The 17,015-nt window shown below is 37.1% G+C and overlaps 3 gene segments (V, D, J or C); 2 read left to right on the top strand and 1 right to left on the bottom strand.

Annotated features, from left to right (window-relative positions):
* Nucleotides 1-10,199: 10,199 nt before the first annotated feature.
* Nucleotides 10,200-10,828, top strand: LOC135781676 (Ig kappa chain V region BS-5-like). The segment is given in 2 exon segments: nt 10,200-10,272; nt 10,395-10,828. Coding segments are annotated over 2 exon segments (375 nt in total).
* Nucleotides 10,829-12,013: 1,185 nt separating this feature from the next.
* LOC135780977 (Ig kappa-b4 chain C region-like) lies at nt 12,014-13,911 on the bottom strand. The segment is given in 3 exon segments: nt 12,014-12,484; nt 13,592-13,643; nt 13,867-13,911. Coding segments are annotated over 3 exon segments (420 nt in total).
* Nucleotides 13,912-14,181: 270 nt separating this feature from the next.
* Nucleotides 14,182-14,656, top strand: LOC135781677 (Ig kappa chain V-III region PC 4050-like). The segment is given in 2 exon segments: nt 14,182-14,230; nt 14,334-14,656. Coding segments are annotated over 2 exon segments (372 nt in total).
* Nucleotides 14,657-17,015: the final 2,359 nt, after the last annotated feature.

Raw genomic sequence — 17,015 nt, 5'->3', positions numbered from 1 at the left:
ATACCATACGTCATCGGCGCGTTCATGTCCGCTCTGTCTGTAAACAGCAAGAACACCAAACTTTTCTGCTGAATTGACAACCTACACAGGAGCAACAAAACTAAATGCATCTTTTATAACAACAACAGCAAAAACTTCCTGGATCAGCAAGAGCAAAAATCCAAATTAACATCAGTAACTTTAGTGCTATACCACGAGATGAAAACAGCTGCAGGAGGCAAAGGGTCTGAAAGGGTCGTTGCACTGTTTATTTTGGTAAGGTAGGTACGCGATATGTTTGTATTGAGATGGATTCAGATATTCTACTTTGATGAAACGTTGTGTTGCTTATGAAATTTGTGTTCGTTTACGGATTAGCATAACGATATAGTTACTACGTCTACACAACCGGACGTGTGCTTAAACTAATTCTGATGTAAACCAGTTGTTTTTGTTGGTTATTTTGGAAGTGTTATTCACTTTGTTTTCTCACTGGTGAATGAGACATGAGACGTGACCGTCTGATCTGTGCGTGTTCATGTGTTTGGAAAGAGGCGTGACTTTGGAGAGCGATTTGACTTGAGGGTGGGATCGGGATTTCATTGCTAGGCGGCTACCGTTAGCATTTTTCAAAATGTGTTACCCTACCTTTAATAACCCTGATGCTATCAACATGACGGTGATGTTTTTGAACTATCCCTAAATAATTCATGTTTAAGTACTAATTGAGGAAGTATGACTGATGTATGAGTAATGTTTTTGCGGTTTTTCGGCAACCTTTATGTTTTTGAGTTCATATCTGGAGTAAATGCACTACATAGGGTACAAATGTTTTATCAATAAAATGTTCCCAAAATCTGTGCAGTAGAGGGTTACTTGTGTTAAATAGCCTAGACTATTTAGTATACAAAAATAATAATAATAAATAATGATGAAGAAAAACATTAATTAAATACATTGATTAATAACAATAAAAAATATGTATTGCGGTAGAAGACTGGCTTGGCAATCAGATGAAAGGGGGCCCTTGGTGTTGCTACAGCCCCAGGGCCCAAAGTCCTCTTAATCCAGGCCTGGTCAAAGTGATGCAAATCTGCATCACAAACAGTACTCATTGGGGTACTGGGTTCATGACAGATTTTATATTGTCATTTTGACCCCGGTACAGGAAGTTAACTCTTTCCCCGCCATTGACGAGATATCTCGTCAATTAAGAGAAAACGCTTCCCCGCCAATGACGAGATTTTCCGTCTTTCCGCAATTATAAATTCCGCAGTACTATTATCCACCAGGTGGCGCCCTTCCGCAACTTTTTAAAACCGGAAGTATTGCCCTATGGCAAGCTGCTGCATGTCCGTGTCTGTTTTAAAGATCGCTCTGAATGGGATCTCTATGAAAAGTCTGTCACAAAAATTGAATTATTTTTGCTTTTTGCTCAAAATATGGTGTTTTTGCAAAAACCTACCCATATTCAAAAGCTGATTGCAAAAGAACCACTAAAGGTAGGATGAAACGTTTTTTTTTTGTTTGAAAGCAGAGGGTCTGTTCTTTCATTTGGTATATTGTATGTTTATTTATTTAAAGAAGAACATTTTCTGGAAGGCATTAAACTTTGGTAAAAATCATGAAAAACGCTGGCGCTGGCTGGCAACTTTTTTTAAAAACGCTGGCGGTGAAAGAGTTAAGAAGAGCAATGAAAATAGTTTTGTGTCTTATTGTTTTGGAACCACAAGGTGGAGCTCATGGACAAACAACAATAATTAATTCTATTTGTGCTCAGCATAAATGAGTACACCCACTTTGAAAGTTTAGATTTTTCTCCATTTGTTAGGGGCTGTCCACACGGAGACGCGTATCACTGCATACGTATAAATTTGTTATCGTATTGCCGTTTCATCCACACGGATCCGGCGTTTTGGGAGACTGAATCAGCTATTTTTTGAAACCGGGTCCTAAAGTGGATAAATCTGAAACCGACACCCTTGCGGTTTCGTCTGTACCGCCAATCCGTATATTTTGTGAAGCGAAAACGTCATCACATCACGTGTCGGAAGCGTCACACGTAACAGCAACAACAATAACGGCGGATTACGTGATTGTGTTCGTGCTACAGAAGCTACTAAAGCCTACTAGCTTTATTACAGCAAAATCTATTGCTTCAATGCAATTGTGGTGACCAACAAGCGACAATAGACAACACCATACGTTGGTTATGCGCATGCTCAAAGTCTTCTTCTCCGTGTATAGTGTATATCTGTGGCAGAATTACAGCGCCCCATACTGGTCCGGCATATATACTACATCGCTTTCAGTCGGTTTCAGTGGTTTCGTGTTTACGGATTATTTTTTTAGAGCAAGTGTCACGACTGGCTCAGAGCCGCGACAAATAAGAGGAGGACTAGGTGGTTGGTAAGGGTAATTAAATGTTTTATTTAACATAGATAGAAAAAGTAAGATTAAACAATAAAATAATCAACAAAATTACTGCAACATCTTTCTGATAAAAGATGTAAAAATATCAGAAAGAACCAAAACAAAATCATATAATAAAGAAAACAAAACAACTTAACCCAGGAGCACCAAACTCAGGACATCCTCACAAAGGCAATCACTCCTCTTTTCCACTCACACACTTCCTTTTAAACCAAAGACACAGGTGGAATTCATTAGCAGCCGAAACAATGAGTCTCCTAGCCACTCCCACCGGTCGACCAAAGCAGGAACACATGGAGGCTCATCGCAGAGGCTCATCACACCCCCCCCTAAAAAAAAGACCACAGAGTCTTAATAAAGAAAAACACAAATCCCACAATCCAAATTTGTAGTAGTTTAAACGACAGTTGGTATCAAAGTTGTTTTTCACTCCTTTCCCCATCTCTTCCTCTCAGCAACCTGGCGCCTAGGAAGCAATATTAAGACAGAAACAGAAAGAGAAATTACAAACTTTAAAGTCCTAAACCACATGAACACGGGACAAAGCATCCGCAGTCACATTCTCGGAACCTTTAATATGACGTATATCCAACAGGTAACTCTGAAGAAATAAACACCATCTCATCAGTCTTTGATTAGGGTTTTGTAAGGAGTGCAAGAAAACTAAAGGATTGTGATCCGTATAGACCACTAACGGTCCCACTGACGATCCAACATACACATCAAAGTGTTGTAGAGCCCAAATTAAAGCAAGAGCTTCCTTCTCTATCACGGAATAATTAAGCTGGTATTTATTAAATTTCCTAGAGAAGAACGCGATAGGATGGTCAATGTCATCAAAGTTTTGCAACAATACAGCACCAGCACCCAAATTACTGGCATCAACTTGTAACTTAAATGCTTGATCAAACCTCGGAGCTGCCAACACAGGGGCTTCTGTCAGAAGCATCTTAACACTTTCAAATGATTTCTGACACAGCGGAGTCCAGCGAAATACTGCTCCTCCCCTCAGCAAATTTGTCAGAGGCACTGCCACTGTAGAAAAATTTCTGCAAAAACAGCGATAAAATCCTACCATGCCCAAAAACCGCATTAGCTCTTTCTTTGTAGTAGGAGTAGGATAGTCATCTATCGCCTCTACCTTTGCACGAACGGGGCGTACTTGTCCTTGCCCAACCACCTTCCCCAGATAGGTGACGGTAGCTTTTGCAAAGTCACACTTCATCAAGTTAACAGTTAAATTGGCCAATACAAAACGGTCAAGCAACGCTCGAATCTGAACCAAATGTTCCCCCCAAGTTTCACTAAAAACGACAACGTCGTCCAGATATACAGTGCAGCCCTTCAATCCAGATGTTACTCGATTCATTAAACGTTGAAACGTTGCAGGGGCATTTCTCAATCCGAAACTCATCACTTTATATGAATATAATCCGGAAGGCGTTATAAAAGCAGAAACCTCTCGAGCTCTGGCAGTTAAAGGCACCTGCCAGTAACCTTTAAGAAGATCAAACTTGCTTACAAATCTTGCGTTTCCTATCTGATCAACACAATCCTCGATTCGAGGCAGTGGAAAACAATCAGGCTTCGTTATGGCATTTAGCTTTCTGTAATCTGTACAGAACCTAAACGACTTGTCAGGTTTATTCACAAGCAAAGATGGAGATGCCCAACTAGAGAATGAAGGTTCAGCAATGTTATTTTCCAACATATACTCGATTTCCTCATCCAGATGTTTTTTCTTATTTTCAGACACTCTATAATATCGCTGACGAATAGGACTCGAATCTCCGACGTCAATGTCATGCTCAATCAAACTTGTACAAGAAGGAGTATCGGAAAACAGTGTAGAATACTCATTAATCAAATTAATCATATCATTACACTGTACATCCGTTAGATGGTTAAGCCGGTTACGCATAGAACTCAACGCTTCCGAATTTCGAAGACGACCTTGAAGAACACAATCTCCAGGATAGATTTCATCTTCCTCCCCACTTACCAGATTTTGAGTAAAACCAAATTTTAGATGGTCCTTGTTAACAGAAGAATCTGCCAACAGAACAGGTTTAACAAAAGAATCAGGTCCAATATCATTTGACGCATTGAAATCCTTACAAGCATAATAAGGTTTCAACAAGTTCACGTGACAAACTCTCGTCTTTTTTCTTCGATCTGGCGTATTAATTATATAATTCAGATCAGAAATCTGGCGCGCAACCGTATATGGTCCAAGAAACTTTGCCTGAAAAGGAGATCCAACAATAGGCAACAACACCAACACCTGGTCTCCCGGCTGAAAGGAACGCAACTCGGTTCGGCGATCGAACAATTGTTTCATTCGATCTTGTGCTTTATTCAATGATGCCTTTGCCAACTGGCTTGCTTCATAAATTCGTCTACGAAAATCATTAACGTAAGACAAAACATTTTTCGGGGGATCGGATTTTTCCCAGTCTGCCGATAAAACAGTTAACGGAGTTCGCACATCATGACCAAAAACAAGGTCGTTCGGACTGAATCCAGTACTTTCTTGCGCCGCTTCCCGAGCTGCCATCATTAACCAAGGTAGACCAGTCTCCCAGTTCATACCCATTTGGACGCAGTACGCCCTCAACAAAGACTTCAACGTTTGATGGAATCTCTCCAGTGCTCCCTGACTTTGTGCATGAGAAGCACTGGAAAGATTATGTTGAATATGGAGCTGTTTCAACACTTGAGTAAATACATTAGAAGTAAAATTACTTCCCTGATCAGATTGAATAATTCGAGGTATTCCAAAAACTGAAATAAACTGAGTCAGTGCTTTTATAACTTGCTTAGCTGTTATAGAACGCAAAGGATATACAGCGGGATATCTAGTTACTTGGCACATGACCGTCAGCAAATATTCATTACCCGTTTTTGACTTAGGCAATGGTCCGACACAATCTATGATTAGGTACTCAAACGGTTGACTAATGGCTGGAATTGGATAAAGAGGAGCCGGTTTCAAAGACTGGTTGGGTTTTCCAGTAAGCTGACATGTGTGACAACATTTAATGTATTTAGACACATCACGCTTCAATTTGGGCCAAAAAAACCTTTTCAAAATTAACTGATATGTTTTTTTCACACCCAAATGGCCAGACATGTCATGTGCGGTCTGTAACACTAGCTGCCGAAGAGATTGGGGAATTACAATTTGTATCATTTCATCACCAATTGCAAACTCTCCCTGTGGTGTCCACTTCCTAACTAACAATCCTTCGTCTACATAATACCCAGACGAAAGATTTACAATTGTGTCATGCGAGACAACTTGGTCAAATAATTCAGTCAGAACTAAAACAGCTCTCTGTTTTTCAATCAATTCCTCACGTGACACAGACAAAATTGAAGGGATATCCAGCATTTTACTCACCGGCTTAATAGATTCAACTTGTGTTTTACTCATAGAACGTGTTATTACACAAGATGGTAACACACTTGAAGAAATCAAATTGTCATTACAATCTGGTTTCAAAATAACCGCCGATGGTGTAACCACTACATGTGGTGAAACATCTCGCCAAACACGATCACCAGCCAAGTCATTCCCCAAAACTATGTGTACTCCTTCCACAGGCAAGCAGGGACGAACAGCCACTTCCACTTCTCCCTGGATCAACTCAGAATACAACATAATCTTATGAAGTGGTACAGACATAACATTTAAGCCAATGCCTTTAATTAACACATTACTTCCAGTATAAGAATCAGTTGAGAAAGGTAATACTGATTCTAACACAAAGGTTTCTGACGATCCCGTATCACGTAATATCTTAACTGGTACGGTTTTTGTGGAATCTACCATTCTAACAGAACCCTGTGTAATGAATGGTGCAAAAGGTGAAACACATGGCGAACAATCTTTCTGCACATTATTCACTGTTGAGGGAGTTACAGCCAATGCAACAGGCCTTACAGAAGAACCAAATTTCACATTCACTTTAGAACTGTCCAGTTTTGTCTTCAATATTGGACACTCGTTCTTCCAGTGACCAAACCCATGACAATAATTACACTGATTTGCCCTGTCTTTTCCTTCCTCAGAGCTGTGTAATTGTTTGCCAGGTAACTCGCGTGTAAATTTAGAAAAGTTACTTTGCTTTCGCCAAGGTTCTTTTCGAAAGTTTTCATCAGGTCTAGAAGTAAAACTAGTTTTATGAGTCAATGTGAACTCATCAGCCATAACGGCCGCCTCATATGCTGAATCAGGTTTGCGTTCATTTAAGTAGACTGCAACACGATCTGAAATGGTATTTTTAAATTGTTCAAGAACAATTAATTCTTTTAAATCGTCGAGAGATTTTACATCGGATGCCACACACCAACGATTTAAATAGACCATGATATCGTGTACAAAATCAACATGCGTCTGATTTTCCTTCTTATTCCAAGACCTGAATTTTTGTCGATAGGCTTCTGGTACAAGCTCATAAGCCCTTAACACTGCCGCTTTCACTGTTTGATACCTAGACGCATCTTCCACACTTAGTGAAGAATATGCCTCTTGTGCCTTTCCTGTCAAAACAGACTGCAACAACAAAATGCGCTCATCATTTGGCCAACTTCGTGCATCCGCAACTCGTTCAAACAACAGAAAAAACCTTTCAACTTCTTTTTCTTCAAACTTAGGAACCAGTCTTATATTATTCACCGTATCAGACCTAACTGAACCTGAAACATATTCTGAATCGCCTGTACCAGCAATCTTTCCATCTCTTATTAAATCCAACCGATAACGCTCAAGTTCAATTTGTTGCTGTTGCACTTGAACTTTAGAAACTTCAATACGATTTTGAACTTCTAACTGCTTCGCTTGTATATCGGTTTGAATTAATAACAACTGTTTTTGTTGCTCAAATGTTAACTGCGTTTGTGCTAACACATTACCAAAAGGTAACGTGTCTTCCAAGACTTGAGAGGTCAACACCTTGCGATCAATTAAATCTGCCTTTACTAAGGATTTAATACCCTCTTTCACACGTTTATCTTGATTTGTTAGATCAATTTGATAGTGTTCGGCAATTTCTAATAGTTGATCCCTAGTCAACTCATCTAACAAGGTTTCGGATGGTGCACTAATAAATTCCTGAGTTTTTGAGGACATCGTGAAAAAAAATATATACGGCTACTACAAAACAAGAATTTGGAATAAGCAAATCCCCCTAACTAAATTTCAAAACTATCTAAACTCATACCTAATCTTCGTACAGTTACTTGCAGCGGGGTTTTAAACACTCTAAACCAGTGTTTGCTATAGTAACCAATTTCCGAGTCACTACAACAAAACACGGAGGTGTACCCGAGACAAATGCTCTAACTGCTTTCACCGCACAAAAACAACAAACTAAAATAAAAAAATTGAAACTTCCCGTTAAGGAAATCCCACTAAACCTAACCAGGGAAAAGCTTATTCACAAATACTTCAGTTGTTAACAAAAATTAGCCGTACTTACCAATTTAAACTCCTGCAAGCAATTATCAAATCACCCAAACCAACCACTACATCCTCCATTCTTCTCCTAACGAATGCTATCACAAAACTTTTTTTTTTCTCAAATTAATTAAGTTAAAAAAATATATTTATCAGATAACCAAACAACAAATTTTCCAAACTACAAGATTAACATACGGTCGGACGAGCCCCCATATTTGTCACGACTGGCTCAGAGCCGCGACAAATAAGAGGAGGACTAGGTGGTTGGTAAGGGTAATTAAATGTTTTATTTAACATAGATAGAAAAAGTAAGATTAAACAATAAAATAATCAACAAAATTACTGCAACATCTTTCTGATAAAAGATGTAAAAATATCAGAAAGAACCAAAACAAAATCATATAATAAAGAAAACAAAACAACTTAACCCAGGAGCACCAAACTCAGGACATCCTCACAAAGGCAATCACTCCTCTTTTCCACTCACACACTTCCTTTTAAACCAAAGACACAGGTGGAATTCATTAGCAGCCGAAACAATGAGTCTCCTAGCCACTCCCACCGGTCGACCAAAGCAGGAACACATGGAGGCTCATCGCAGAGGCTCATCACACAAGGAAAAAAAATGATCGGATAGGGAATGCACCGGCTTCGTGTGGATATAGCCTTAGTAAATATGAAACCAATTTGCTTTCTTTTTTACAAAACAGTTTTATTAAACATTTATTTTTATTAACAAAAGAGTGAAAGTCACTGACCATCCTTAGGATACAAAAAATAACTAATTTAAATCAAATGAGGTGATGCAAAAATGAGTACACCCCAACGAATATGTTAGCAAAAAATTAAATAACGTGAATTTAACAGGAATTCACTAGGAAATGATGAATATAATTAATCATCACACAGGTGGCCACAGGATAACTGGCAAGTGAGAGTGCTGTTTAAGAGAGAAAATCCACTCCCATGTAATGGTGACAGAATAGCACCACATGGTAAAGAAATGTCACAAAATGATCAATGTTTCAAGATTATTAGTTAAGCATTGCTTATAAGTTTAAATACTCTCACGAAAGGGATCCAAACATTAAAAAAGGATGGACTTGTGAGAAGCTCTCTGTGATCTCCAGGTCGTTCACTGAAGTTAACACCTTGTCAAGAGTGTTCTGTGATGAGGGATGTTGAAAAAAATCATCATGCAAGTTCAGCACAGTTGGCTAAATCATTAGAAAGTCAATCTGGGTTGTGGCAGTGCTCTTCTGTTGGCTTGCATGAGTGCTGCGGGTGTCGGAGAGTTGAATTTTATAGACGGCATCATGAATACACAGATGTACTGTGAAATACTTAAAGAGAAGATGCTACCATCACTCTGTGCCCTTGGTCACCGGGCAATCTTTCAACATGATTGTGACCCAAAACACACATCTAAGGTCACTAATTCATTTTAGAAGAAGCACAGGGTAAAAGAGATTCAGACCTCAATCCAGGTTGAGGTATGGGGAGTTCTAAAAAGACAAGCAGAACGTCAATCTCCATCCAGGATCTGAAAGAGGTCATTGTTCAAGAATGGAGAATTAAAGATGTAACTGTATGTTGTCAACTTCTTTATTCAATGTCTAGAAGAATTAGTGCTTTTTTTATATTGGAGGCCATACAAAATATTTTTTTTTAGGGTGTACTCATTTTTGCATCACCTCATTTGATTTAAATGTGTTATTTTTCGTATCCTTAAGATGGTAAGTGACTTTTACTCTTATGTTAAGAAACATAAATGTTTAATAAAACTGGTGTGTAATACAGCAAATCTGTCTCAAATTGACTAACAAATGGAGAAAAATATTAATTTTTTAATTATATAAGGGGGTGTACTTATTTATGCTCAGCACTGTATATAGGTATGATTCTGTATCCAAGTGTCTGTGATGTAAACATCAGACTGTAATATTGAAACCCAGTGGTTGTTGAAGTTATTTAACACTCGTCTAAGATTACCTGTATGATCTTCAGCATGAGATAGGACTGTTTGTGCAATAATAAAATAAGTTGTACATCATGCAGTGTGCAGATCTGTGGACTGTGTGTATATTTTTCCGCAAAGGTTTCTTGTAAACACTAATGTTTGAATTAAAAATCAGGTTTAATACTCGTTGTAGGAAGAAGTCACTGACTATGTTCAAAGGAAATCGACTGTTCGAATAAATGATGTAAATGAAGTGAGAGTGAGTTTGCATTGTGTTGTCATGCTTCAGTGATGTGTGAGTGTTTATAGTGCTGTGAGTTTAACACTTCATGACTGAGATCAGAACAGAACAGAATCTTCATCATCACACAAACCAAAAGAACAACAATGACTTTCATCTTCATCTTCATCTGGACTCTTTCAGTTTTTATTCTGGGTGAGAAATGAAAGAATAACCGAGTTGTCATTACTTCTGGTGTAGTTGTTTTATGTTCATTCTTAGTATTATATGATAGTAATGTTTTATAAACTAATTGTTTTTCCTTTTCTCTTTTATAGAATCGAGAGGAGTAACTCTGACTCAACCAAAAGTAAAAAGTGTTCAACAAGGACAAACAGCTACAATAGAGTGTCATATAGATGAAGGAATATATAGCAACTACTTAGCCTGGTACTTACAGAAACCTGGAGAAACTCCTAAACTCCTCATATATTACATAAATACTCTTCAGTCAGGAACTCCATCAAGATTCAGTGGCAGTGGAACAGCAAACACTGGAAAAGATTTCACTTTGACCATCAGTGGAGTTCAGACTGAAGATTCAGGAGATTATTACTGTCAGAGTTTACACTATATCAACAGTAAATATGTGTTGACACAGTGATAAAGAGTGATACAAAAACCTCTGTCAGTCAGACTCACAGTGACTGAACTCATACACCTGACAGATACTGCAGATGATGATGCTGATAGTTTATTTCATTTACAGCTTATTTATGTATTTTGTACTATAGTTTATTTGAAAGCCAACTTTATAGACAATTATACATTTAATTCATTATTTATTTATTTTTTGATAGTTGTAAATTGTATTATTAATTTATTGTCTGTCTATTATTTTCTGTTGTGTTAAAACAGCTTTGCATGGATGATTTTTATTATTATTGTATTACAGCTTAATTCATAATAATTTAAAACTAATAATACTCACACATATAGAGAAACATCAGTCAGTATCATTCAGTCAACAGCTGCACTGTTAAAAAATCTTTATCGCTTTATTTATATTTTTCATTTTTGTTTCGTTTTGTTTTGTTAAATCAACTCAGATTTACAAGTCATTTCAACTTACTATTATTTATCTTGACAAGAGATGAGTTGCTACAACTTTAACTCATTTCAACTACAATTTCTGAATAATAACAACTCATCTCTTGTCAAGATTAGTATAGACCCCTTCACAGTTCACATCACATGCGGTTCCCACTGCGCATGTCGGGGTCAGAAAAGTCATTACAGCAGATTGAGTTGCGTGTTATTCGGTATCGTCAAAAATGCCTACTTGCGTCGTGGGCTTGGAAAATCGCACCAGGCCTCCCGTTAAGTTTTTCGGGATTCCTGCAGAATCTCAAAAACAAAAAATACAACATCTGTGGCTGCAAGCAATTAAACGTGCAGACTGGGACAATGCAAAGATCAAAGAGGCTTGTGTTTGTTGTGCTCATTTCATTTCAGGTAAGTCATCATTTTTCAGCCCTGTTAGATTAAACTAGAAAATGGTATGAACAGTTTGACCCCATGCTGCACGCGCACCCGATAGTCATTCAATGTTTAAAAACCTTGAAGGGGTCTATTAGTAGGAAAAAAACTTGTAAATCCGAGTTGATTAAACAAAAAATTATGACAGCAAATAATTTTATACAGTGAATCACAGATACTAAAGGAGTCACATGAGAATAACTATCAAACTAAACACACTGACACATCAATCAAACCCTGTCACACGTTTATCTCTTTATAATCATTGATCAAGATCACAGCATGCCTGAGGTTCTTCATTTGACTGACAGTTATGTAAAATTACTTCATCTGCAGGTGTTTTCATGCTTCATTGAGTCAGGTTTATTTATAACATGTGAGCTTTCATATTCAAAACAGACAAAATGAGTCAAAGACATAAAGATAGAATATGATTTTATTTGATGAATTGTCACACAATCATGAGTGAATGAATAAAGCAGACATAGACTTGTGTTGTTTGATGTGAGAGAGAAATGAAGAGAAACACAGTTAGTCTGTTAGTCTTGATGTGAGAGTGAGTGGATCTACTGTGAACACTGATCTCTCCTCAATTCTCCAGTGACTTTATCACGCTGGTCTTTCTGTGTGAGCTCACAGCTGACTGAGATCACTGAGCTCCACTCCTGCTCAGAGAGAGTCAGACTGCTGCTCCAGCTGTACAGACCGTCCTTCTCCAGGAGAGCAACACTGCTGTACTGAGACCTGCTGCTGATCCCGTCCACCTTCCAGTTCAGACTCCAGTCTGAGGGGAAGCCCTTGTTGGCCACACACATCAGTGTTGCTGTTTGCTTTGTGGAAATCTCTTCACTGGACGGCGGCAGGACGCTCACTTTAGGACGACTGGTGGCTGACAATCACATCAATAGTCAATAACTCACACAAGAAAGAAAATAACTTCACTCTTTCCATGTTAAACATTAAATAACCAATAATCAAGATGTTTTATTATATGGCTGAATTATACCCCTAATATATTTTTCCTTTTGCCTTGAAAGCTCATATTTACAGTATTTGATTTCAATGTTTGTCAGGTTTGAAAATGATTGTTCTTAAAACAATGATGGTAAAACTTTATTTTACAGTAATTATTATAGTAAAAACAGTAAATTATGCATAATTACATGCAGCTAACCCTAAACCAAACCCCAATCCTATATAAGTACATGTTATTAATCATTATTACTCAGTATTTAAAATGTATAATTATACTGTAAAATAAAGTAAAAAACAAAAGTGTAATAAGAACATGTAAATATAATTCTACAAAAACAACAGTTAGAAAATCTTTACAGTTTAATTACAATATGTATGTATTATACGTAGATAATATAAATATATACAATTTACATAACGTAAATATGTTGTACAGATACATGTTTGACATGCGCTTCTATCACGCTTAACACTTATTAACTTAGATTTTAGTTGTAGGTAATACAGACAAGGTAATACAGCACATTTATGTGCAAGTGCAGTTTAAAGAGTTTACCTTACAGTTCACCATAAACTATTTATAAATAATAATGTTTTTGTAACTCAATTTTACATTTGTTGCTCCATATATAACAAACTGAATATTAAAATGAAGCTGAACTTTGTTAACAAAATATTGAGTCTAAACAGAATAAGATTAGTTGTCAGAGTTCAAATGAATATTAGACAATTTGTAACAAATTTTGTATTTGAAAACAGATTGGAAAATTCAACTTTATGTACGAATGAATATTAGTCACATTATTAAATTATACCAAAACACTAAAGTCAAAATTCTAAGGTGATCTACACAATATATTATTAATACTTAAGGAATTATCAACAGCCTGCCGTGCATTCAATTATTTTAACTCCTAATTTTATTCCATAAATCCATTTCAATTTAGTGTTTCATACCTGATGTATATTTTTATAAACAGTTATATATTTTATTAAAATTATTACTGAATTATTTACTTACTGCCAACATCCAGTCTGGTGCCGCTGCCGAATGTGAACCACAGTGATACAAACTAATAGAGCGACTGTACAAAAACCTCTGCACACTTGACTGAACACAAACTACAGCAGAATATACAACACTAACATCACACAACACAAACAACTATTATGAAAAACTATGAATGATTTAAGGTCAAAAATGTTAAGAACAAAACGATTACAAAATTTCTCCAGTTTTCACTCTTTATTATTTATTCTCATTAGTGTTGTGTGGTCACTTTGTAACTCTTTAACCTGCACACACAAACCTGAAGCTTTAGACAAATTAATTCTGAACATTTTGGACATTTGTTTTTACTTTTATTCAAACCTCTATATGTTATTTATTATTATACAATTGTATTATTCAGAATATTTTGGGATGGAAATCCATAATGATAGTGATAGTGTAGTAGTCTGTATGAGCAGAAGTTTCCTGTCGTCTTCTTTGCATTGTGTTGTCATGCTTCAGTGATGTGTGAGTGTTTATAGTGCTGTGAGTTTAACACTTCATGACTGAGATCAGAACAGAACAGAATCTTCATCATCACACAAACCAAAAGAACAACAATGACTTTCATCATCATCTTCATCTGGACACTCACAGTCTTTACTCAAGGTTTGTGTTGTAACATTTTTATCATGATCATTAATTCATTGAAGAGTGAAATATTGATTCGTTTCAGTGTTGTCTTATATTTCATTCTTGTTGTTTCTTTCAGTGTGTAGAGGACAGTACACTCTTACTCAGAGTCCATCAATAACAGCAGTTCAACCAGGACAACAAGTTCAAATAAACTGTAAAGTCAGCAGTGCAGTGTATAATGGTAATTACTTACACTGGTACTTACAGAAACCTGGAGAAGCTCCTAAACTCCTCATTTATCTTGCAAAAACCCTCCAGTCAGGAATTCCATCAAGATTCAGTGGCAGCGGATCAAACACAGATTTCACTTTGACCATCAGTGGAGTTCAGACTGAAGATTCAGGAGTTTATTACTGTCTGAGTTTACACGGGCCTAGTAGCTGGATGTTGACACAGTGATAAAGAGTGATACAAAAACCTCTGTCAGTCAGACTGCACAGTGACTGAACTCAAACACCTGACAGATACTGCAGATGATCATACAACACAATAACACACAACACTGATCAGAGGAAACACACAAATAAGTTCATCAGTATTTATGAAGACAAATACAGACCATTTTAACAATCATCTATCCAAACTGCTTATGCAAATTAATGCCACAGGGAGTGCACTAGCTTAAAATTATTTGATTATTTGATATGATCAGATTGTAATATCAAAACTAATTTCTGCTTTATTTGCTTCAAAGCCCCTATTGAATAATGAAGCTGTTATATCCACCTGTCTAATATTGTGTACATCCCCCTTGTGCTGCAAAACAGCTCTGATGCATCAAGACATGAACTTCACAAGACCTCTGTGGTATCTGGCACCAAGACATTGTGATTTACTGTACAAAAAATTAGGTAGGTGATAAAAGTTATTTACGACAATTATATACAATTACGTTTATGCAAGTGTTGTGGCCACTGTGATTGGCTATTGACCATACTTCAGACACACCTTCCTTCAAGCATTAACACTTCCAACCCGTGTGAATGTACAGTGAGAAAATTAATCATTAAGAGTAAATCACAGAAATACACACCATTAAAATAAATCCAGTGGTGTCAAAAGTATTCCCATTCATTACTCTGGTAAAAGTAAAACTCAAGTAAAAGTGTAAAGTACTGGTTGCCAAACTACTTAAAGTATAAAAGTAATGTAAGGACAAAAGCCTATAGGCTGCGCCACAGGGGCCTATTGTGCACTACCCTATCTCCTTAAAAAAAATTCTAAAGGCCATAATGACTATAGTGTTAAAATGTAAATGTTAAAAAATTTGTGATGCACTAGGCCAGGGGTAGGGAACGTCAGTCCTGGAGTGCCAATGTCCTGCCGATTTTAGCACAAACCCTGATAAAACCTTGGCTACCTGCAGTTTTCAGGTGACTTTTTAGACCTTGATTAGTTGTTCAGGTCTGCTCGATTAGAGCAGATTCACAACATTAAAACTAATATTAGATTTAAACTTTAATCTCATGAAATGTATCAACCATTCCTTTATGACTTTAACAAACTGTCCAAACAGGAATATTTTAAAAACAAAATCAGTGTGCGGTTCCTTAATCCAAACAACATTTAAACATTTTTAAGAAATACACTTTTCCCATGAAATTTCCAAATGACACAGGTCCACATTTCTCAATGCCAAGCAGTGAGAAAACACACAAATATATTTTCACTGATAAAACTGTGGTGTAGCATAATGAGTAAATGAATCGGTTCACTTGTCGTAACATTTCTTTAGTTTTTGTTGTGTTAATGATGGTTGGTCAGTCGGCCTCCTCAATGGTAAAGATCAAAAACTGCTCTGGACGTGTTTGTGTGAAAAATATGAATACATTTTCCACTGACAGAACTGTGAAATACTCACAACATGAAAAAAAATTTTGGTAATTTACCTTAAAAAGGTTTAAAGTGCCCGTATTATGAAAAACTCACTTTTTCTGGGTTTTGGGGTGTTATTTTGTGTCTCTGATGCTCCCACACGCATACAAACTTGGAAAAAAATCCATCCATGCTGTTTTGAGTGAGATACAGGTTTCTGAATGTCCTCTGCCTTGAGTTTCAGATTGCGCCAGTTAAAACTAACCGTTTCGTCACATTCAGTTTGAATTTTCCCGCCCACCACCCCACTCGCAGGTCTCCACCCACCAGGTAGCTAGAGAGCATAGAGCAGTCACTTGAATGAGACCCTCTGTGCTGTTATCATCTCTCACGGAAATAACAGCGCTATTTGGATATTATGGATTATACTCCCACCTACTTTTAAAAACAAAGTTTTAACGCGTGGTTATTGGAACCCGGAGTAATCTTATATACAGTGTGTTACGACGCAAACAGTCCTCAGATTGTAGGCGATAAGACCTTCATGCGAAATCTGATGTAAACAACAGACTATGTATCTATATTTCACGGATTATAAGCATTTGTGGACAAAAATGGTAATTGGATGTATTTTATTGGACTTTCATGGATCATTCACACATCTGAAACAGACTGGATTCGATTCGCGATCGCGTTGTTTCATCACAAAGGTAAGAAGTCACGTTATATTTTGCATGTTGTCATCTTCTGTCACAAAATACTACATTTATGATGCTAGAGCAAAAAGCTTTTTGCCAAACTAACCGAGACCGTACGCCCCGGCTTTTCTGACGAGGCGAGCCTCTAATAACTTTACGGTCCGCATAGATATATACACGGTCCGGACCTCCCGCTAGCTTCTAGCAATTAGCACGCGGTCCACAAGCAGTATACATCCCCCGCC

Source organism: Paramisgurnus dabryanus, chromosome 23 (genome assembly GCF_030506205.2).
Source record: "Paramisgurnus dabryanus chromosome 23, PD_genome_1.1, whole genome shotgun sequence".
Taxonomy (NCBI): domain Eukaryota; kingdom Metazoa; phylum Chordata; class Actinopteri; order Cypriniformes; family Cobitidae; genus Paramisgurnus; species Paramisgurnus dabryanus.
The sequence above is the reverse complement of the archived record's forward strand: the minus strand, read 5'-3'. Positions and strand labels throughout refer to the sequence as shown.